The sequence below is a fragment of the Capsicum annuum genome, chromosome 9, assembly GCF_002878395.1.
Source record: "Capsicum annuum cultivar UCD-10X-F1 chromosome 9, UCD10Xv1.1, whole genome shotgun sequence".
Lineage (NCBI taxonomy): Eukaryota > Viridiplantae > Streptophyta > Magnoliopsida > Solanales > Solanaceae > Capsicum > Capsicum annuum.
The window spans coordinates 101,066,654-101,090,470 of NC_061119.1; the positions used below are offsets into that span (position 1 = coordinate 101,066,654).

The 23,817-nt window shown below is 33.6% G+C and overlaps 1 protein-coding gene across 1 annotated transcript; it reads left to right on the plus strand.

Moving 5' to 3' along the window:
• The first annotated feature begins 948 nt into the window (after positions 1 to 948).
• LOC124887104 (secreted RxLR effector protein 161-like) lies at positions 949 to 1,731 on the plus strand. The gene has a single exon (XM_047396285.1). It carries the CDS (start codon positions 949 to 951, stop codon positions 1,729 to 1,731), a length of 783 nt encoding a protein of 260 aa, XP_047252241.1.
• Positions 1,732 to 23,817: the final 22,086 nt, after the last annotated feature.

Here is a 23,817-nt window from a genome sequence, read left to right on the forward strand (position 1 = left end):
AAGTATTGGTTGATATGGAGCTCAATGAGCTAAAGTTCAAGTATGGAAAAGGGGAGGCCAAATTCAAAATGTACCCTCCTATAAAGTAGTTGGAGGAGATGAATATCTTCTCAGTTGTGAATGTATCTATCTTAAACTCTTCAGACTCAGTAGAAAAGTTTCCTACCAAAGTTCCTAAAAAGAAAATATCACTCTCATCGCAAGATGAAGTGGTGGATCATTCACCAGTTAAAGGTACTCAATTACTCACTCACATATATCAGAGATGTAATGTGGCAGTATATGAACCTGCTGGGTACATTGAAGCCAAGAATGATGAAAATTGGGTGGCTACAATGAAAGAGGAGTTTTTTATAATTGAGAAGAATATAACTTGGGAGCTTATTGATCAATCTAAAGACAAAAAAAGTAATTGGGTTGAAATGGGTCTTCAGAACAAATTTAAATATTGATGGTTCAGTCAACAAACATAAATCAAGGCATGTCGTTAAGGGATATGCTCAAATTTTTAGTGTGGATTACTTTGATACATTTGCATCAGTGGCTAGGCTTGACACGATCAGGTTACTTCTTGCTCTTGCTACTCAATTGGGCAGGAAAGTGTATCATATGGATGTCAAATCGGCATTTCTTAATGGTTTTCTCCAGGAAATAATTTATATTAAGTAACCCGAAGGCTTTGTGATGAAAGGAAAAGAGGACAAAGTTTACAGGCTAAGGAAGACGCTTTATGGACTTAAACAGGCACCAAGGGCCTTGTATGGTCAAATTGATGATCATTTGCTTGGGTTAGGCTTTGAAAAGAGTCTATCAGAATCTACTCTTTATGTTAAACATAATGGCATTGATATTCTTATTGTGTCTATATATGTTGATGAAGTACTAGTTACGGGGATCAATACAAAGCATATTGAGGATTTCATGCAAGAAATGATGTAAGCCTTTGAGATGACTGATCTTGGTCTAATGTCCTATTTTCTTGGAATGGAAATCAAACAGGGACAAAATGAACTTTTCATTTGTCAGAAGAAATATGCTAAGGAAATTCTAAAGAAGTTCTACATGGAAGATTGCAAGGAGATTAGTACTCCTATGAACCAAAAAGAGAAACTAAGTAAGAATGATGGAGCAGAGAAAATGGAGGAAACATACTTCAGAGGCTTAGCCGGCCGTTTGATGTATCTCACAACTACAAGACCCGATATTTTATATGTTGTAAGTATTTTATCGAGGTTCATGCATTGTGATAGTGAGCTGCATCTAAAAGTAGCAAAAAGAGTAATCAGATACATCAAAGGAACCATTAATTATGGTGTCAAGTTTCAAAAAAATCCAAATCAAAAACTACTTGGGTATTCTGATAGTGATTGGGCAGGATCTGTAGATGGCATGAAGAGCACATCTGGATATTGCTTTAGTCTTAGCTCTAAAATATTTTTGTGGTGCACAAAGAAGAAGGATATTGTGGCTCAATCCACTACAGAGGCAGAATTTATGGCTGCAATAGCAGCAGTGAATCAAGCTCTGTGGTTGAGAAAAATATTTGTTGATCTGCATATGCATCAAACAAAAGGAATTGAAGTATTTGTGAACAACCAATTTGCGATAGTAATTTCTCACAATTCTGTATTTCATGCCAAAACAAAACACTTCAATATCAAGCTTTTCTTCTTAAGAAAAGTGCAAAAGATTGGTGATGTGATTTTGCTCTATTGCAAAATCGAGGTATAGCTGGCTGATATCTTCACCAAGCCTTTACCGAGAAACAAATTTCAACTTCTCAAAAAAAAACTTGGAGTTTGTAGCTCTTAAAGAAAAGAGGAGTGTTAGAAAAATGCATAAGAGCTGCAGCAGTTTAATTTTTATGTTATCTGTTAGAAGTTAATATTAGTCAGCAGTAAAATTAGTTTTTATCTAACCCTTATCCTTATCTTTAGGAGTTAGTTATTTTTTTTAGTTAGGATTGTAACATATAAATAATTTTAAATCTATAATAAAGCAGTAGTTTTTTCTTTCACCAATCTCTCTCTGATAAAGTTATTAAACTCATGTTTCACGTGTTCATCAACAAGTAAAATCAGTTTATTATTTTCTTCACTATCTAGAAACTAACAACTTATGAAGTGAAATAGTGACTTGAAAATGTTTAGGTGTAGGTACTGAACTTTTCATTTTGAATTTAATTTAGTTTGGTAACTTGTGAAGTGAATTAGTGACTTGAAATGTTTAGGTGTAGGTACTTGAAATGTGAATTTTTCATTTTGAATTTAGTTTAGTTTGGTAACTTGTGAAGTGACTTAGCGACTTGAACATGCTTAGGTGTAGTTACTTGAATGTGAACTTTTCATTTAATTTAATTTAGTTTGGTAATTTGTGAAGTGACTTAGTGACTTGAAAATGTTTAGGTGTAGGTACTTGAAATGTGAACTTTTCATTTGAATTAATTTAGTTTGGTAACTTGTGAAGTGACTTAGTGACTTGAAAATATTTAGGTGTAGGTACTTGAAATGTGAACTTTTCATTTTGAATTTAGTTTAGTTTGGTAACTTGTGAAGTGACTTGAAATGTTTAGGTGTAGGTACTTTAAATATGAACTTTTCATTTTGAATTTAGTTTAGTTTGATAACTTGTGAAGTGACTTAGTGACTTGAAAATGTTTAGGTGTAGGTACTTGAAATGTGAATTTTTCATTTTGAATTTAGTTTAGTTTGGTAACTCGTGAAGTGACTTAGTGACTTGAAAATGTTTACGTGTAGGTACTTGAAATATGAACTTTTCATTTTGAATTTTGTTTAGTTTGGTAACTTGTGAAGTGAATTAGTGATTTGAAATGTTTAGGTGTAGGTACTTGAAATGTGAACTTTTCATTTTGAATTTAATTTGGTTTGGTAACTTGGGAAGTGAATTAGTGATTTGAAATGTGTAAGTGTAATACTTGAAATGAGAACTTTTCATTTTGAATTTAGTTTAGTTTGGTAACTTGTGAAAAGAATTAGTGACTTGAAATGTTTAAGTGTAGTTACTTGAATTATGAATTAGTGACTTTTGTTTTGAATTTAGGTACTTGAAATGTGAACTTGTGTTTTGATTTTAGTAAAGTGTGGTCACTTGAGAAGTAAATTAGTAACTTGAAAATATTTACGTGTAGGTACTTGAAATGTGAAGTTTTCATTTTGGATTAGGTTTAGTTTGGTAACTTGTGAAGTGAATTAGCGACTTGAAAATATTTAGGTGTAGGTACTTGAAATGTGAACTTTTCATTTTGAATTTAGTTTAGTTAGATAACTTGTGAAGTGACTTAGTGACTTGAAATGTTGAAGTGTAGTTACTTGAATTATGAATTAGTGACTTTTGTTTTGAATTTAGGTACTTGAAATGTGAACTTGCGTTTTGATTTTAGTAGTGTGGTCATTTGAGAAGTGAATTAGTGACTTGAAAATATTTTAAGTGTAGTTACTTGAAACGTGAACTTTTCATTTTGAATTAAGTTTAGTTTGGTAACTTGTGAAGTGAATTAGTGACTTGAAAATCTTTTTTTTAAGAGTAGGTACTTGAAATGTGAACCTTTGTGACTTGAACTAATTACTTGAATGTGATTGATTGTGTAGATGGAACCTGATTATAGCTGGATATATCAACGAAATATTGTTAATAGAATGGATGAGGCTGAGAATGAGGATGTGGATGATGAGTTGTAGTTTTTAGTCTTTTGTATGTTTGGTAGTTTGGATTTGGAATTTCGATAAATTTTGAAAATAATTTGATATTTAATTTAAGTAATTTGATTTTTAATGTTTGTATTTTCATGGTGGTTGATTGTATACTAAATGATTGGTGGGCTATATTGTATAATGAAATGTAGCTTAGCTATATGCTGTTATTTTTTATTTTTTACAAAAACTACCAGAAAAACGGACCACATGTGGTCGGTTTATGTCTTTGGTTTTTTGGAAAATTTTCTATATTATTTTTACAAAATTACCAGAAAAAACGACCACATGTGGTCGATTTTTTGAAATTTTTTTACAAAAAATCGACCGCATGTGGTTGGTTTTTTAAAATATTTCAAAAAAATCAATCACATGTGGTCGATTTTTCTGGTAATTCTTTTTAAAAATCGACCACATGTGGTTGGTTTACTATAGTTAATTACAAAATATTTTATCAAATAAATTATTAAATACATTATTAAATAAAAAATCAACCACAAGTGGTCAATTTTTTATTTAAATTAATTAGTTAATTTTAATAAAATCGACCACATGTGTTCGGTTTTTTATAAATAAATTATTTAATTCAAATATAAAACCGACCACTTGTGGTCGGTTTCTTTTGAAAATTTATTTTTATTTTAAAAAAAAAAATTAAAAGTAATATTGAATTTTAAATATATATATATATATTTAAAAAAAATGATCACACGTGATCGATTTTAAAAAAGCTACCACGCTTTTTTCGACCATTCATTTTGGTCGCAAATGTTGTGGTCGGTTTTCCTATTTTTTTTAGTAGTGATATAGAACATGAACAATTTCTGAGTGTTAATGGTAGTTGGTCAGGGAAGAAGATGAAGACCAAAGGATTTTTTCTGAAATGACAAGAATTCTCAGTTCAAATGCTATTTGTGTGTGGTAACAATAAATGTCAATTAAATGGGTTTATTAAAGAAAAACAAACGAAAATGTAAAAAAATAATTAAAATTGAACAAAAGCTCAAAAATCAGAAAAATAAATAAATATGAATCCTAGCTTTAGAGGCATGCCACATCATCAGCCTCTTGTTCTTCCTTTATATATATAGAGAGAGAGATTGTTTGAGTTCATTTTCATGTACTTGTCAGTTGCCACACATATTTAATCATCTTTTTGACTTTTTTTTGGTTATTTAAGCATCAATACTTAGATTCATGTTGTAGATTTTTTTGATGCGTTTGTCTAGAATTCAGTTTATCAACTCGGGATAATTATATATTGCGGATATAAGAGTATTTTGTGAAGGTGTAGACAATGGTGAAGCTGAAAATTTTTAAATACTCAGCTTTCTTAGTTTTTGGTGTTTATTTCTTTTTTGTGTTTAAAATTATTTCTCACTATTGATTTTAGATTTATGTTTTTTGCAGGTTGGTCAATGTGTGAATTTATTGAATTTGAATAATTTTGTTTTGAAGATAATCTTAATTACATATATACCAATACTGTAACAACACTCAAGAGTAACACTGAATAAATCATTTATGTGAAAGATTATTTGCTAGAGAGATGGAGTTGCTTTTCAAGTTTTTACTATCCATTGTTATAGAAGGTTTTATTTTTGCCATATCAGAGGTCACAACATGGTCATTTTATAAGTTCTAAAAAAAATATGTAAAACTTAATGATGGATACTATTCAAGCGCGGAAGGAGATCAAATATTATTCAATAGGAACGGAAGGATGAGAAATGAAATTAATTAGATTTGGTTTCTCCTTTTAACATGTATATTTATTGTCAATTTTTTTTATGTAATTCAATTGACTTGCAAACATAGCTGTCTTCATTATGCTAGGAATACTCGAGCTCTGCTAATTATAAACCTCTTTGAGTTTTTATTTGCACAATTTTCTCTTTTTCCCAATATTCTTTACCACTTTAATTGCTTGTCTACAGAAGTAGAAGAGTTAAAAGATTAAATATAACTTTGGTCTTCTTAATCGGAAATTAAAATAACTTTACTATTGTATTTTTAATTGTTAGGAGGTCTACTTTTGCGATGACTTTTTGGAATAAAATATGAAAAGAATTATCAATCTCTTTATCAAATGCAGTTAATATATATATATATATATATATATATATATATATATATATATATGGATGGATGGATGGTTTAATTGACTGCCGATTAATTTTTATCATTATGAGAAAAAGTATGTGATACTCATCACACCATGTAATAGAAAGTCTTATGAGAAGTAAGAATTTTTTTCTACAAGTTACTCCATTAGATAAATTATATCTTTTTCTAAAAGCTACGACATTAGATAAATTATAATATTATTTAATAACTTAAATTTTTTAACCGCGCAAAACGCGGATATATTCACTAGTGATAAATGATAAGAAAAATAACAAAAAGTAAAAAGTTAGTGGTTTCTCACTCTCTGAAAGAGAGTGTGTAACACACACTACCACCTCATTATACAAGGGGGAATTAGTTCTTGTTTAAAAAAAATTAGGACTTGTGAGGATAATAGGACCCCCTTAAGGCTAAAGTGCGTAGTTGAAATTTTGGTCAAAGGATGAGGGGTTAGTTTATGCCTTTTTCCATTATTTAATTATTGATTACACGAATGGATTCAATCGGATCAAAGCGACCGAATCCAACAAGCCAAATTACTTCAATTCTTTCACAATTTCACAACCGTCTGTCATTTTTGTGAAATTCAAGAAACCCAATTCGATAAAATTTGAGAAAAGTATAACCCAAATCGTATGTAGACACAAAACTCAATTCTTGAAATTCAAGAAACCCACAATTCATTTCAGTAAAATTTAAGTAATTCACATTCAAATTCGTAAATACAAGAAACTCATAATCCAACTTTGTTTAATTTGATAAATCCAGAACACAATTCACAAAATTCGAGAAACCTACAATACAATTCAATAAAATGCATGAAACCCAGAACCCAACTCATGAAATTCAAGATACCCACAACCCAATTTTATAAAATTCGAACAACCCACAATTTAATTTAATTCCCAAAGTTACCTATAATAAAAAGGGCAGCCCAGTGCACTAAAGCTACCGCTATGCACGGTGTTCGGGGAAGGACCCACAACAAGGGTGTATCGTATGAAATCCTACCTTGCATTTCTGCTAGAGGTTGTTTCCAAGGTTTGAACCCGTGACCTCCTGGTCACATGGCAGCAACTTTACTGTTTACTCCAAGGCTCCCCTTCCAAAGTTACCTACAACAAAATATAAAAAAAAATGAAGAAAAAGATTAAAAAATAAGTGTATCTGTGAACTCATCGGTGAATTGACGGAGGTTGAGAGAAAAAATGGAGCTAAGGAATTAGAGATGGAGTTAAGAAAGAGAGGAGAAAATATAGAAGAAGACAAAGATGAAGAGAAAAAAAAGAAGAAAAGTAAAAAACACATAAAAAGATAAAGAAAGAAAATAAAATATTATATAAATTTAAACAAAAAAACTAATTAAATATAATTAGTTGATAAAATCCAATTGAATGATGACATGTGGACGTTCTTAATAAGCTTTTTTTTTCTGCTTTTCACGCGCGTGTAGGAATGTGCATATCACATTCTTTGTCGAGTCAGTTTTGAGAGGTAAACGAATTCACTTTTAAATAGTATAGGTGTGTATTAGGTCATTTCAATAGTTTAGATGTATCTTCGACTTTTCGAGTATAGTTTAAGGTGGAAATGATGACTTTACCCTTGTAATATATGACAAATTTATCAACTATATGTTATAACTATAGTACTGGTATAGTCAAACCTCTCTAGTGATACAGTCTTTGTGTGAAAGCTTTATACTATTACATGACAAATTTATCAACTATATGTTATAACTATAGTACTGGTATAGTCAAACCTCTCTAGTGATACAGTCTTTGTGTGAAAGCTTTATACCCGTTATAGTGAGGTATATTGTTATATATGTACAATGTAATTTGACATTTAAATCTTCATTTAGTTGTTATAGGCAAACTTATACAAAATTAAAAAAATATTAATGTAACAAAAAAACACTCTTTTCTCGTGAAATTATGACCATAGGTGATGAGCACCATTTAAATACAATTCCTTTTATTTAAATCGATATTCATACTTGAAATTTACTACGTGCATAACATTTATAATGATTATAATAAATCTTTTAATATTTAATTTTATACATGATATATTTCGTTGAAAATATTAATACAAAATACTTGACAATAATTGTTATAAAGAGTGAATTTTACAAATAATGAATTGCCATAGTGAATGTCATTACTGCAATAGGTAACATTTTATTATAGATTAACTTGAAAAATTGTTTCAACGAAAAAAATTAAATTGTTATAGTAAAATGTTGTTATAATGAATGATCGCTATTACGAGGTTTGACTGTATAGTTATATGTTTGACTTGAGAAATACATAAAAGTTATGTATTCACGGGTAGACTATACATGAACGTGCATATAAAATCTGGTTGTTTATTATGTGAAGTAGTTGACACTTAAAACACATAAGATAATGTTAACTTCACCAACTATTGAATTGATCCCTCAAGTTTCCTTTACTATTATTTTTTGTATATACTGTTTCTCTAATAATTCATCTATATGCATTTTAAATTCTTTTAAATCGTCAAAATTATATGTTAATGGTTTTTGGGTTATTATGCTATTTTTATCTATTAATTCATTTTTTATAGTAGTTTTATGTTTTTCCCATCCTTTTAATGGATCTTCACTATATAATTGTTCTAATTTTTTCTTAATTATTTCTATTTTATTTATTGAAAATATAGTTATTTCTGTTTTATTTATCGAAAATACTACTAGTTCTATTGTATCTTCAGTATTTTTTATATTTTCTAACTTTTGTGTAATTTTTTCACTTCCTTTTATCCAATCAGTTTTCTTTCTTATTTTATTATTAACTCTTTTTGCTCTTACTTTCTGTTTACATGGTGTTGTAAACCACCAGTCTGTTTTGGTTATTATATGTGGGTATAATTTATCTAAGAATGACATTCCTAAAAATATATCTTTTGATGTTAATTGATAGTAAATAAACATAGTGAACAAAAAAGAGGAAAAGTAGGATGGTAATTGATTACAGAAATTTAAATGCAAAAACTATAACATATAATTATCCAATACCAAATAAGATATTAAAAATAAGACAAATACAAGGATATAATTGGATGGTAATTGATTACAGAAATTTAAATGCAAAAACTATAACATATAATTATCCAATACCAAATAAGATATCAAATACAAGGATATAATTATTTTAGCAAATTCGATTGTAAATCAAGATTTTACCACCTAAAGTTAGAAGAAGAATCTAAAGAATTAACCGCATTTACGGTACCACAAGGATTTTATGAATGGAACGTATTACCATTTAGATATAAAAATGCACCAGGTAGATATCAACATTTTATGGATAGTTATTTTAAACAATTATCTAATTGTATAGTATACATAGATGATATATTATTATATACAAAAACTAAAGAAGAACATTTAAAATTATTAGAACAGTTTACAGATATAATAGAAAAATCAGGAATAAGTCTAAGCGAAAAGAAAGCTGAAATTATGAAAAATCAGATAGAATTTTTAGGAATACAAATAGATAAAAGTGGAGTAAAAATGCAACAACATATAGTACAAAAAATAATAAATTCGAAAGAAGAATTAGATACAAAAAAGAAATTACAATCATTTTTAGGATTAGTAAACCAAGTGAGAGAATATATTCCAAAATTAGCAGAAACTTTAAAAAAGGATGTAGAATATAACTATAATGAAGAAGATAAAAAACAAGTTCAAAAAATAAAACTACTTTGTAAAGAGTTACCAAAATTACAATTTTCAGATGAAAATAGAAAATTTATATATATAGTAGAAGCAGATGCTAGTGAATATAGTTATGGAGGAGTACTTAAATATCGATATGAAGCAGAAAAAATAGAACACCATTGTAGATACTACTCAGGTACGTTCAATGAGACAGAAATAAAATGGGAAATAAATAGGAAAGAATTATGTTCATTATATAAATGTTTGTTAGCATTTGAGCCATATATTATATATAACAAATTTATAGTACGAACAGATAATACACAGGTACGCTGGTGGTTAACAAAGAAAATACAAAATTCAGTTTCAACAAAAAAGATTCGGAGACTAGTCTTGAATATATTAAATTTCACATTTGCAATTGAAGTGATCAGTACTAACAAAAATGTTATTGCAGATTACATATCAAGACAAAGCTACACAGACTGAAATAATAGAAGAAGATACTCTAGAAAAAATACTTAACACCCTAACTATGCTTTCAATGAAAGTGGACAGTATGGGTAATGAGATAGAAAAGCTAAAGACTAATGAAGATAAACTGAAGTCCATAGCTACAAATCAGCTAACTCAGCAGTGTGCATGGCTCATTTTTTTTATTCCTCATAAGAAAAGTCTTACAAAATTAGTCTCTCTTCTTTTTATATATTGAACATTTACCCATTTGTCCCTCTATGTCTCAAATATTTCTAAACATTTCCATACTTATTTGGACTGTAAGGTCATTCTGAGCGAGCACCTCTCGACCCAGCATAGGTTGTTGGTGATGGACTTGTCTATCAAAAAGAGAAAAAAGAGATGGGTCGGGGAGGGTCGATCTAGAATTAAGTGGGGTAGCTTGGCGCCAGAAAGTGAACTGGAGATAGGGGAAAGGTGGTGGGTATGGGGGCGTGGGAGTGCAGGGGGGACATGGATGCTACATAGGATAAGGCGGCCAGCTGTATCACAGAGACTGCTAAAGGTGTGTTGGATGTTTCGAGGGGCCAGGCAGGCCGGCATAAGGGGGACTGGTGGTGGAATGAAGAAGTAAAAAAGAAAGTGGAGATAAAAAAGGAGGCGTATGTTGAGTTGATTGAGAGTAAAGATGAATAAGAGAAGTGTGTGAATCGGGAGGTGTACAAGGTAGCTAGGAAGGAGGTTAAGTTAGTAGTTACAGCTGCCAAGTTAGCAACATTTGAGCGTTTGTATGCTGGGTTAGACGAGAAATAAGGGGATAAGAGGTTTTATAGGCTTCCAAAAGTTAAAGAGCTAAAGGGTCGTGACCTAGATCAAGTGAAGTGTATTAAGGAAGAGGATGGTAGTGTCCTAATGGAGGATGCTCACATTAAAAAGAGATAGCAGGACTACTTTCATAGATTTTTGAACGAGGAAGGGGACAGAGGCATTAAGCTAGGGGAGTTAGAGCATTCAGAGGAGAGCCGTGATTTCAACCACTGCAGGTATTTTAAGGTAGAGGAAGTCAAAGAGGCTATTCATAAGATGTAGAGGGGTAGGGCGACGGGGCCGGACGAGATTCTGGTGTATTTTTAGAAGTATGCGGGCGGGGCAGGTCTTAGATGGTTGACAAATTTGTTTAATGGTATTTTCAAAACTACGAGAATGCCTGAGGCTTAGAGATGGATTACAATGATTCTGATTTATAAAAATAAGGGGGACATTCAGAGTTGCAACAACTACAGGGATATTAAGTTGTTGAGTCACACTATGAAGATTTGGGAGAGAGTGCTTGAGCAGAGATTGAGGAGGGTTGTGTTTGTTTTGGAGAACCAATTTGGATTTATGCTTGGTCGTCCAACGACAAAGGCAATCCATTTGGTGAGGAGATTGGTGGAGCAGTATAGAGAAAGGAAGAGGGACTTACACTTGGTGTTCTTCGACCTTAAAAGGACGAATGATAAAGTTTTGAGGGAGGTTCTTTAGAGGTTTTTGGAGGTGAGAGGGGTCTCGGTGTCTTACACCAGAGTTATTAAGGACATGTACAGTGGAGGGAAGACCAGGGTGAGGACGGCGGAAGGAGACTCAGACCATTTTTTGGTCGAGACAGGGTTACATCAGGGATCAACTCTTAGTCCGTTCATGTTTACGATGGTGATGGATGTGTTGATGCGAAGTATTCAAGGTGAGGTGCCTTGGTGTATGATATTTGGGGATGATGTACTGCTAATTAATGAGACGCAGAGGGGCATGAATGACAAATTGAAGGTTTGGAGGCAAACCCTTGAGTCGAAGGGGTTCAGATTGAGTAGGTCCAAGACGGAGTATTTGGAATGCAAGTTTAGTGAGTTGAGGCAGAAGGTGATGTGGTAGTGAGGTTGGACTCCCAAGATGTTTGTAAGAGGAATTGTTTTAAGTATCTTGGGTCTTTGATCCAGTAGAATGGTGAGATTGATGAGGATGTCACCAATCGTATTGGAGTAGGTTGGATGAAGTGGAGGCTCGGCTCGGGGGGTGTTGTATGATAAGAAAGTGCCCCTTAAGCTTAAAGACAAATTCTATAAAGTGGCAGTCCGTCCGGCCATATTGTATGGCGTAGAGTGTTGGCCAGTCAAACACTCTCACATCCAAAAAGTGAGGGTGGCGGAAATGAGAATGTTGTGTTGGATGTGTAGGCTTACTAGAGGGGATAGGATTAGGAATGATATTATTTGGGAGAAGATGAGAGTTGCATCGGTGGAGGACAAGATGTGAGAAGGAAGGCTGAGATGGGTTGGACATGTGATAATGAGGGACACGGATGCTTCAATACGTAGGTGTTAGAGACTAGCATTGGATGACTTTAGGAAGAGTAGAGATAGGCAAAACAAATACTGGAGGGAGGTGATCAGACATGACATGGAGTAGCTACAGCTTACTGAGGACATGACACTAGATAGAAAGGTGTGGAGGTCACGGATAAGGGTAAAAGGCTAGCGGGAGGGTATGGGTTGTAGCAAACCACCAGGAGAGATCTTGTATAGCCGGGTTAGTAACCTTAGGTCTTTTTCTATAGGTGTCTATGGCAGCGAGTATGTGTTACTTATACGTGGATGTCCCTTTCATATTTTCTCAGTTGCTATCTGCTTATTTCGTGTTGCCGTATCTCTCGTATTTTCGTATTGCTCTAATTTACCTTTTATTATTTCTTATGCCTTTTATGTTATGTAATCCATGTCCTTGTCACCTACTCTTTATCTTGAGCCGGGGGTCTATCAGAAATAACCTCTTTACTTCTTCGGATGTAGCAGTATGGACTGCGTACATCTTACCCTCCCCAAACCCCACTTTGTGGGAATACACTAGGTTTGTTGTTGCTGTTGTTGTTGTTCCATACTTATTTGTCTTTCAAATTTTATTTTTTTATTTTTTTTATTTTACTTTGATTTTTATTTTTTCTTTTCCCCTTTTTTTTTCCTTTTTTCTTTACTTTTTCTCGACCCTTTTTTCATTTTTTCCTTTTCTCCTATCAACTTCTATGTTTTGAAAACAAAATCTCTTTTTTATTTTACTTTGATTCTTTTTTTAGTTTTGGTCAATCCTTCCTTTTTTTGTTTTCTCCTCTCAACTTCTATTTTTAAAATTCTTTTTTTCCTTTTTCTTTGGTTTTTATTTTTTAAAAAAAGTTTCTCCGTCTTTTTTTTTAATGTTTTTCCCTTTTTTCTCAATAAAAAAGTTTCTCAGTCTTTTTTTTTTTAATGTTTTTCTCTTTTTCCTCAACCTTTATCTTTTTCATTTATCCTCTCAACTTCTATATTTTCTTTTTTTCCCTCATTTTTAGTTTTTTTTATTACTTCTTTTTAAATGTCTTTTCTTCATTTTTTTTTGTAAAATTTATTTTTTTTCTTTTCATTTCTTCAATTCTTTCCAAACAACAGGTTACGCCCTATGGATAAGAGCTGACACTATCACATTATATCTTAATTTATGATATGTTCTATAAATCTTACCTTAGAGACAAGACTTAGGACTTTCAAATAGATGTTATGTTCCATGGGTAAGAGTTGACACTACCACATTGTGTTTTGATTTATGAGATGTTCTATAACTCTTACCTTAGAGGCAAGACTTAGCTCAAGGACTTTAAAATAATAAGTTATGCTCCACAGGTAAGAGTTGACACTACCACGTTATGTATTGATTTATGAGAAGTTCTACAACTCTTGCCTTAGACGCATGACTTGTCCCAAGGATTTTCAAACAATAAGCTACGTACATTGGACAAGAGTCTAACACTACCACACTATATTCTTACTTATGAAATGTTCTATAACTCTAGCCTTAGAGGCAAGATATAACCCTAGGATTATCAAATAACAAGTTATGCCCTATGGGCAAGAGTAGACACCGCCACAGTGTATTGATTAATGAGATGATTTATAACTCTTTTCTTAGAGGCAAGATTTAGACCAAGGGATATCAAGCAATAAGTTACGCCTCATGGGCAAGATTTGACAATACCACATTGTGTTTTAATTTATGAGATGTTCTATAATTCTCTCCTTAGAGGCAAGAATTAATTCAAGGACTTTCAAACAACAAGTTACGCCCCATGGGTAAGATTTGACACTACCTCATTATGTTTTGATTTATGAGATGTTCTATAAATCTTGCCTTAGAGGCAAGACTCATTCCAATGACTTTTAAACAATAAGTTAAGCCTTATGGGAAAGCATTAACACTACCACATTGTGTCTTAATTTATAAAATATTTTATAAATCACGGACTATCAAAAAATAAGTTATGCCTCATTGGTAAGAGTTGACACTACTACATTATGTCTTGATTTATGAGATGTTTTATAACTCTTGCCTTAGAGGCACGACTTAGTACATGAACTTCCAAACAATAAGTTATGCCCCTTGGGTAAGAGTTGACCCGACCACATTGTGTCTTGATTTATGAGATGTTCTATAACTCTTGCCTTAGAAGCAAGCTTAGTCCACAAGTTATGCCCCATGGATAAGAGTTGACACTATCATATTGTGTCTTTATTTATGTGATGTTCTATTAGTCTTACATCTAAGACAAGACTTAGCCTAAAAACCTCCAAAAAAAAATAAGTTACACCCAATGGGCAAGTGTTGATACTACCACATTGTGTCTTGATTTATGAGATGTTCTATAACTTTTGCATTAGAGGCAAGACTTAGCTCAAAAATTTTCAAGCAACTAGTTATACCCCACGAGCAAGACTTGGTACTACCACATTGCGTCTAATTTATGAGATGTTCTATAGATTTTACCTTATAGGAAAGACTTAATCCAAAGGATCTAAACAAGTCATGCCCTTAAATTTACTTTGATGTCAAAGAAAGAAAATCCTTTTGCATATTATCCAACTTTCTGTTTATTAGCAAAATATATAGAAGTTGAGAAAAAAGAAAATTCTAAAATCATTTCTATTTTGATTCTATAAAAATTCAAGTTTCATTTTTGAATGAAGTTAGACGATACAGCTCTTATTAGTTTAATAGTTTACCCAAGAGTTACTCAATGAATCGGTTGATTGGAATTGCGGGATGGATAGATGTTACAGATGATGAATCAATTTCTTTTATATGTCTGGCACTTTATCTTTGTTAGTGTTGTCTGCCTATAATGATAGATGAATCAAAAACTTTTCATTCAACTTATTCTTCCAACTTCAATTGAGATTTTTGTCTACCCTCCTATTTTATTTTTATTTTGCAAAATTTGAAACTTAGGTAAGTGAGAGAAGAAACAAAAAAAAAGACAAAAGAAAAAAAAGATTAAGAATATAGAAAAAAAATAGAAGAAAAAAATAAAGGTTAAGAAAAGAAGAATAAAAAACAAAAAAAGGAAAAAGTTAAAGATTGAGAAAAACAAAATGATAAGAAAAAAATAAAGTTTGAGAAAAATAAAAAGAAAAAAAAAGAGAAATATTAAAAATAAAAAATAAAAAATAAATGTTGAGACAAATGAATAAAAAAGAAAATGAAGAAATAGATAGTGTTTGAAAAAAAAGAGAAAAAAAAGTAAAAAAAAAAATAACGATTGACACAAATGGATTAAAATAAGATTTTAAAAAAAAAATCAATGAAAAATAAAAAAGTAAAAAAAATATAAGTTGAGAGATAAATGAACATGAAAAGTTTAAAACATTTGAGGTATAGACGGATAAAAATGTACTTATTTTATACATAAAAAGGAAGTAAGACTAGTCTTTAAAAACTCTTATTATAAGGAAAAAATTTTTAAAGTCACCCACTATGAGGTCATCACATGTAATTTCCTGATACATGTATTAGATGAGAATGACCCGTGCTCCAACATTTTATAGTTTCAAGTATTGAATGCTTTGCAAGTTTGCATAGTCAATCGGAATAAAGAATCATAGTAAAGAGTTTTAAAAAAAGCATAAAATAGCACATGCAAAAACATAGCTAAAACTGCATTAGCTAATATGTAGCTATGATTGACACAAGGAGAAACCATATATGTCAATAAGTTGATTTATGGAAGATGAAGATACTTAAAAGTTACTAAATATATATGTTTAATAGATTGAAATGTACAAACCAAAGTACTCAAGGTGCGTTCGGTAAGAGAGAAAATGTTTTTCATGAAAAGTATTTTTCTAAAAAATATTTTCTTGAAAAATAAAAAATATTTGGTTGATAAGAAGAAAATATTATCCCAATAGAATCTAGGTTTGATCTAAGCTAATACAAATGACATCAGAACCGACTACGACCTTAGATCCCGACTCTTGAATGGGATCCAAGACATAACACCGAAAATAGATTTAGGACATAATTGCGACTCCACACCTAGGACCCAAACTCGACCTGGGGACAAACCCCTACCCTCAATCTGAGACCAAACTATGACCCTGAATCCGAACCCAGGACCTAACCTTGACATCTGACTCGAGACTCGATGCCAATTCTTGAAGCTAAAATTTAACTCAAGACCCTACCCTATAAGAATTTAGAGAGTGATGCAACTAACCACCATTGTAGTGTTCTAGATTAATTGCTAAACTAAGAGAGAAGAGAGAAGAGAGAAATGAGATATTTTCTTATTGATCTGTACTCCAAATTACAAGCTGTGTCATCTATTTATAGACTTTTCAATTCTATATCATGTGCTAGTCACATGCAGTAACTAACCTGCCAGCTATCATATAGCTAACACACACTAACTAACCAACTGAATCAGTATACTGCTATAATACATTTAAGTAACAGATTATCTACATTATATGCAGAGCTAATTATTTCTAATACTCCCCCTCAAGCTGGCTTTTGCATAGACATTAAAAAACTTCCAGCTTGTCTAGCAATGTGTGGTGATGAGATGCTCCTATTCCTTTAGTCAAAAGATATGCTAATTGCTCTTTTGTGTGTGTGTACTCTGTCTCAATCAGTCCACTTTTAATCTTCTTCCTCACAAAATGACAATTAATTTCTATGTGCTTTGTTCTCTCATGAAATATAGGATTAGCACCAATCTGGATTGCTGCCTTACTATCACAATACAACTTCACAGGAGTAGATACCTCAACACCTAACTCCTTTAATATTCCGCAGAGTTAAATAACTTCTAATATTGCTGCTGCCATAATTCTGTACTCAGCTTCAGCTGAGCTTCTTCTCACTGTATGTTGTTTCTTAGATTTCCAAGATATAAGTGAGATTCCTAGCTTAACCACATACCCAGTCACTGATCTTCTAGTTTTTGGACAAGATGCCAGTCTGAGTCACAAAAAGCCTCCATTTATGTACTCAGATTACTACTTAACAACAATCCTTGTCCTGGACAACCTTTAATGTACCTTACCAATCTCATAGTTGCTTCCCAATATGACAACTTAGGTCTCTGCATGAACTATGATAGTACTTATATGGAAAAGCTTATGTCTAGTCTGGTATTAGTTAAATACAACAATCTACTAATAAGTCGTTAGTATGCAGTGACATATGATAGTTGAGGATCTTCTATTTTCCCAACTACCTCATCATAGTCAGTGGTAGTGAGCTTTATATTTGCTTCTAGAGGTGTACTTGCTATTTTAGAACCTCCCAGGCCACAATCTGAAATTATTTCCAATGCATACTTTCTTTGATTGAATAAAATCCCACTCTTGGATCTCAATACTTCAATGCCAAGAAAATATTTCAAGTCACCAAGATCCTTCATTTTAAAACTACAATGCAATGTGTCTTTTAGAGTTTGGATTAGTGCCTCATTATTGCCTATTATGAGTAGGTCATCAACATAAATTAGCACCACGCAATATTATTATCAACTTTCTTTGTAAAAGTGAGTGATCATATGAACTCTGAGAATATCCAGCTGTAGTTAGAGCTTTAGTGAGCTTGAGATTCCACTATCTAGAGGCCTATTTCAGGATATAAAGGGACTTCAGTAGTCAACACACTTTGTTCTCCCCCTGCCTCTGGAAACCCTGAGGAAACTCCATACATAACTCCTCAACAAGATCACCTTGAAGAAATACATTATGTACATCCATCTGGAAAAAAAGCCAGTTATAAGCTGCTGCAACACTAATTACAGTTCTTACAGTAACCATTTTGGCTACTGGAGAAAATGTTTCATGATAGTCCAATCCTTCTTGTTGGTTATAGCTTTTGGCTACTAATCTAGCCTTATACCTTTCCACCTCTCCACTGGCTTTGTGTTTCACCTTGTACACCCACTTTGAACTAATATCTTGTTTCCCAGGAGGTAAGTCAACTCCTATCCATGCCTTATTCTGTTCAAGTGCATCTACTTCTGCCTACATGGCATCAATCCATTGTTGATGTTTGGATGCTTCTTTGAAGCTTGTTGGTTTAGGAATAACAGCTGAAAAGGCTGCAATGTAATCTTGATAAGAGGGACTGAGGTGATCATATGTTTTGCACTTAGCAAGAGGATATAGGTAGGTTGTGTTTATCTTTTTGGGAATAATATAATCTTTGTGCCATAATAGAGGTCTAAAAGACCTCTCAGTTCTTCTGGCAATTGAGGGAGGTATGTGATCTTCTTCTTCAGGAGAAATATTTGGTATTAGTTCACTCTGTACTGTACTGGTAGATATGGATGCAACATCAACATTCTCAACTTGTTCTACATGTATAGGCAAAACTACCTCTTCTTCCGAGATGGGCACAACCACATTTTCTACTACTTCTATCACTGGCTCTGCAGAATATGCTAGAGTAGAGGTGTCACAATAGTGAGGATAAAACATATCATCTATGATAGGATCACATAGTGTATGAGACAAGTCAGATGAAACTGCTGAAGCATCCTTAAAAGCAAAAACATGCTCCATAAAGGTTACATCTCTGCTCACAGAACAACACTTTGTCTCTATATCCATGACTTTATACCCTTTTTGAGTCTCTGAATATCCAAAAAAAATAGACTCCGTTGCTCTATAATCAAACTTATCTAGTTTAGGTAAGATTGAGACAAAACATAAACATCCAAAAACTCACAAATGCTCAAGTCTTGGTGCCTTTCCATATAACTTTTCATATGGAGATTTACCTTGTAAAACAGTTGTAGGTGTTCTGTTGATCAGATAAGCTACTATCTTGACACAATTACCCCAGTACTTAATAGGAATACCACTTTGAAATTTAAGAGCTCTAGCTGTATCTAGGATATGTCTATGCTTTCTTTTAACGATTCTATTTTATTAAGGTGTATATGCACATGAACTTTGATGTACTACACCATGAGAGGAAAATAAAGCATTTCACTTTAAATTGAAAAATTCTGAGCCATTGTCAGATCTCAGAATTTTTACCTTAAGGCCAAACTGTGTATTAACTAGTGCTAGAAAATCTTTCAATACAAGATGCACATCAGTCTTACTTTAAATCTAACAAATCCATGTAAACCTAATATAGTCATCTACTATTGTCACAAAATATTGCTTCTTATAAACATTAGGAGTTCTATAGGGACCCCGGACATAAACATGTATAAGCTAGAAAATGTGATCTGACTTATTTATTCTATCAGGAAATGCCAACCTTCTTTGTTTAGCTACTAGACATACTTGAAAGTTATCATGGAGCTTATCTCTTAAATGATTCTTGATGTAATCAATATGCTCCATTGCTCTTATTGATGGATGTCCAAGTCTGAGATGCCATAGCTCTGTAAAGTTTGTAATGTTCACTGAAGCTAAGTTTGTTACTGCTTTAGTTTCATTCTTTAGCAGGTACAATCCATTACTCTCTCTACCAATCCCAATCACCTTGCCACTGTAGAGTGCTTGCAACACATAAAAGTAAGGGAAAAACTCACACTGCAATGAAAGTCCTTGGTGAGTTTTGCAACTGAGAGCAGATTAAATTTGAAATCAAGTACATGGAGAACATTCTTTACTGTTAAATTTCCAAAGATGACTAATTTTCCTATGCCTTTAACTTGAGTTGTATTTCCTATTGGAAGCTGAACTGCATCATACTTTTCATCTCTTATATGTTTCAACTCATCTAATAACTCCTTATATGAGGCTACATGATGAGTTGCTCATGAATCTATAATCCATTCATATGCAGAAGGACTAGTCATTAATGAAAAATTACCTGTCAAGTTTGCCTTGCAATCACCTGGCTCCCTGTTGTGCAGTAAATTCCTTACTTGACTATGTTCCTCTTCTATAAGCTCATACTCTTCCTTTCTTATTTCAGCAGTAGCATTATTGGTATGTGGCCTGAAGTTACCTATTTGAGCAGAAGATCCTGGTACTGATCTATGACCATCACTGTTGTTAAAGTAAGATGCATTTTGTCCTTGTACTTTCTTCTTGCTTTTGAAATCAGGAGGATATCCAACTATTCTATAGCATTTTTCTCTCACATGATTCCTGTAGCCACAAACTCCACATGGTGCAGGGAATACTTTCTTCCCTTTGAAAGTTTTCCCCTTGCCTATCATCATGGATAATGGCTCCCTATTTGGATCCATCACACCTAATTGCCTTTGGCTACACTAGGAACCTCTAATTTAAGTAATATATCACTCCTTACATGACTATAAGACTTATTAAAGCCCATTAAAAACATCAGTAACCTCTGCTGATGAAGGTGTTCAACATACGATTTAGCTTCAGCACATTCACATGAAGGAGAAGGCACTAATACATCAAATTCATCCCATAGATCTAGTATTTTAGAGTAGTAATTTGTAACAGAATCTGTTCCTTGTTTTAAAGTAGTTACCTCTGTCCAGAGTTGATAGACTCTGGTAAGGTTTGATTTATCAAATCATTCCTTAAATTCATCCCAAACTCGTTTGGCATTTGATGCATAAACTATTGTGGTTAGGAAATTACCAGTTACTGTGTTACTGATCCATGATAGAACCACTGCGTTACACCTCTCTCATTGAGTTGCTAATTCCCCTTTGTATGTGTTTTTTATACAAGTTCCATCTACAAACCCTATCTTATTCTTCGCCAACAGTGCCAACCTGATGGATCTACTCCACAACCCATAATTTTCAGGTCCTGTAAGATCAATCGCGACCAAAGCTACTCCAGGTGTGTCTGTTGACTGCAGATAAAGGGGATGGTTATGTTCAAGTGTTGCTATAGTTAGCTCTGCCATGGCTGTACCCCAAAATGGTGCTAAGAGTGAAATTACGTGGAAGATAATCGAGCTATCCCTGATCTATCCCGCTCTGATACCATATAAGAATTTAGAGAGTGATGTAATTAACCACCATTGCAGTGTTCTAGCTTAACTGCTAAGCTAAGAGAGAAGAGAGAAAGGAGATATTTTCTTATTGATCTATACTCTAAATTACTAGCTGTGGCATCTATTTATAGACTTTGCAATTCTATATCATATGCTAGTCACATGCAGTAACTAACCTGCCAGCTATCATACAGCTAACACACACTAACTAACTAACTGAATCAGTAGACTACTAGAATACATTTAAGTAATAGATTATCTACATTATATGCAGTGCTAATTATTTCCAATATATCCTGACTCCCAACTTGAAACTAGACCCCGACCCAACTCCTGATACCATACTTGGGACCCAATCTAGACTCCTGATTCTAACTTTGACTCTTAACCCGAGACCTAACCTCAAAACTTGATCTGAAACCCAACTTTGATTCTTGACTCTTAAATTGGATCCCGTCTCTCAACTCGAGACTCGAACTTAACTCCTGACTCAGGACCCAACCTTAACTCTCAATCTGAAACCCAACCCTGACTCTCCATCTAAGACCTAACCCAAAACCCCAACCCTACTTCTAACAAGGGAATTGTCACAACCTAAATTATGAGATGTAGTTCTGATAGATGAGACTCGAGAGGGTGTGAATGACAAATTAGAGGTGTGGAGGCAAACTCTTGAGTCTAAAGGGTTCAGGGTGAGCAGAAGCAAGACAGAGTATGTGGAATGCAAGTTTAATGACGTGAGGCGGGAGAATGAGGTAGTAGTGAAGCTGGAATCACAGGAGGTATGTAAGAGGGATAGTTTCAAGTATCTCGGGTTTGTGATCCAGAGTAACGGTGAGATTGACGAGGATGTCTCGCACCGTATTGGGGCGGGATGGATGAAGTAGAAGCTCGCGTCGGGGGCGTTGTGTGATAAGAAGGTGTCGCCCAAGATGAAAGGCAAATTCTACAGGGTGGTAGTCCGTCCGGCCATGTTGTATGGAGCGGAGTGTTGGCCAGTTAAGAACTCCCACATCCAAAAAATGAAGGTGGCAGAAATGCGGATGTTGTGCTGGATGTGTGGGCTGACTAGAGGGAATAGAGTGCGGAATGAGACTATCCGGGAGAAGGTTGGTGTGATTCCAGTAGAGTGCAAGATGCGGGAAGCCCGATTGAGATGGTTCGGACACGTGAAGAGGAGGGGCATGGATGCCCCGGTTCGTAGGTGTGAGAGGCTAGCGTTGGATGGTTTTAGGCGGGGTAGGGATAGGCCGAAGAAGTACTGGGGTAAGGTGATTAGGCGGGACATGGAGCAGTTACAGCTCACCGAGGACATGACCCTAGATAGGAAGGTCTGGAGGACGCGAATTAGGGCAGAAGACTAGGGTCGGTTTGGGTTGCTAGTGTAGGGAATTACTTGGTGGGGGTTTTATTCTGGTTATGATTCCGTGTTCTATGTTTTATTACGAATCTGTGTGCTTTCCTCTGCTTTCTACTTAGGGGTGCCGTATTTATGTTATGTAATCTAGTTCTGTGCTTTACTATGAGTTTGTGTGGTATCCCGTGACTTGAGCCGGGGGTCTATCGGAAACAACCTTTCTACTTCTTTAGAGGTAGAGGTATGGACTGCGTACATCTTACCCCCCCAGACCCCACTAGGTGCGAATACACTGGGTTTGTTGTTGTTGTTGTTGTTGCATGGGCACCTACTCTATCCTAACTAGATAGGAGAACTCTTACCACCCAATAACTATTATGCATAATTCAATTAAACAACTTTTAAATAATTAGTAGTTAAATTTCAATGCGAAAGTTATTTTAAACGACAAATATCCTTTACAGTAATACTTACAAAAAACTAATACCCAAGACGTAGTCTAGATATGTACAAGAGCGTCTACAAGAGTCAAGACAATAAAAGACATAACTTTTGCTAGAAGGAGAGGTGCAGAAAATGATGATGAATAAGCGCAACTCATAGAGGATTTAGCAAGAGTAGTATCAATACACCATACGTACTGGTAAGCATCATCGGTTAACCTGGATTAGAGCATGCAACATCATATAAAAACCACAAGAGCAAAACATAACAAGTCCATATAATAGTTTGACACCAAAATGCACATTTCACACTACAACTTTTCAATATGCTTGAAGCTTCTAATTATGCTTTATTAGCTTAGTTAACTAATTTAGTTACAAGCAAACAATCTAATTTTCGTTAAGTGGTTCTACTGACCACTAACTTTGTGAATATTACCCAAAAGGCCAACTTCTCATAATTTAACATTCAAGGATTAACCAACAGTTCTCAACTTCTCCACCACACATATATAGTGACCACTAACACCATAATTAACCCAATAAATAGATAGTCAATATGATGTTCCCACGCACTTGCCCATATTTCTCCTATCCAATTGGAGCTTAATAGCAACACCGCCATAACAATTAAGATTCATAAATTACGTAACTCAGATATTCCAACAAACATATAAATAATCTAACTATCAATTTGCATAATAAGCATGATAATGGCACTTAAGGCATGATAGATGTCATGATAATTCCAACTCCAGCATC

Bases quoted from the DNA above. Each gene is read 5' to 3' on its own strand.
- LOC124887104 (XM_047396285.1), top strand. From the start codon at position 949: ATGACTGATCTTGGTCTAATGTCCTATTTTCTTGGAATGGAAATCAAA.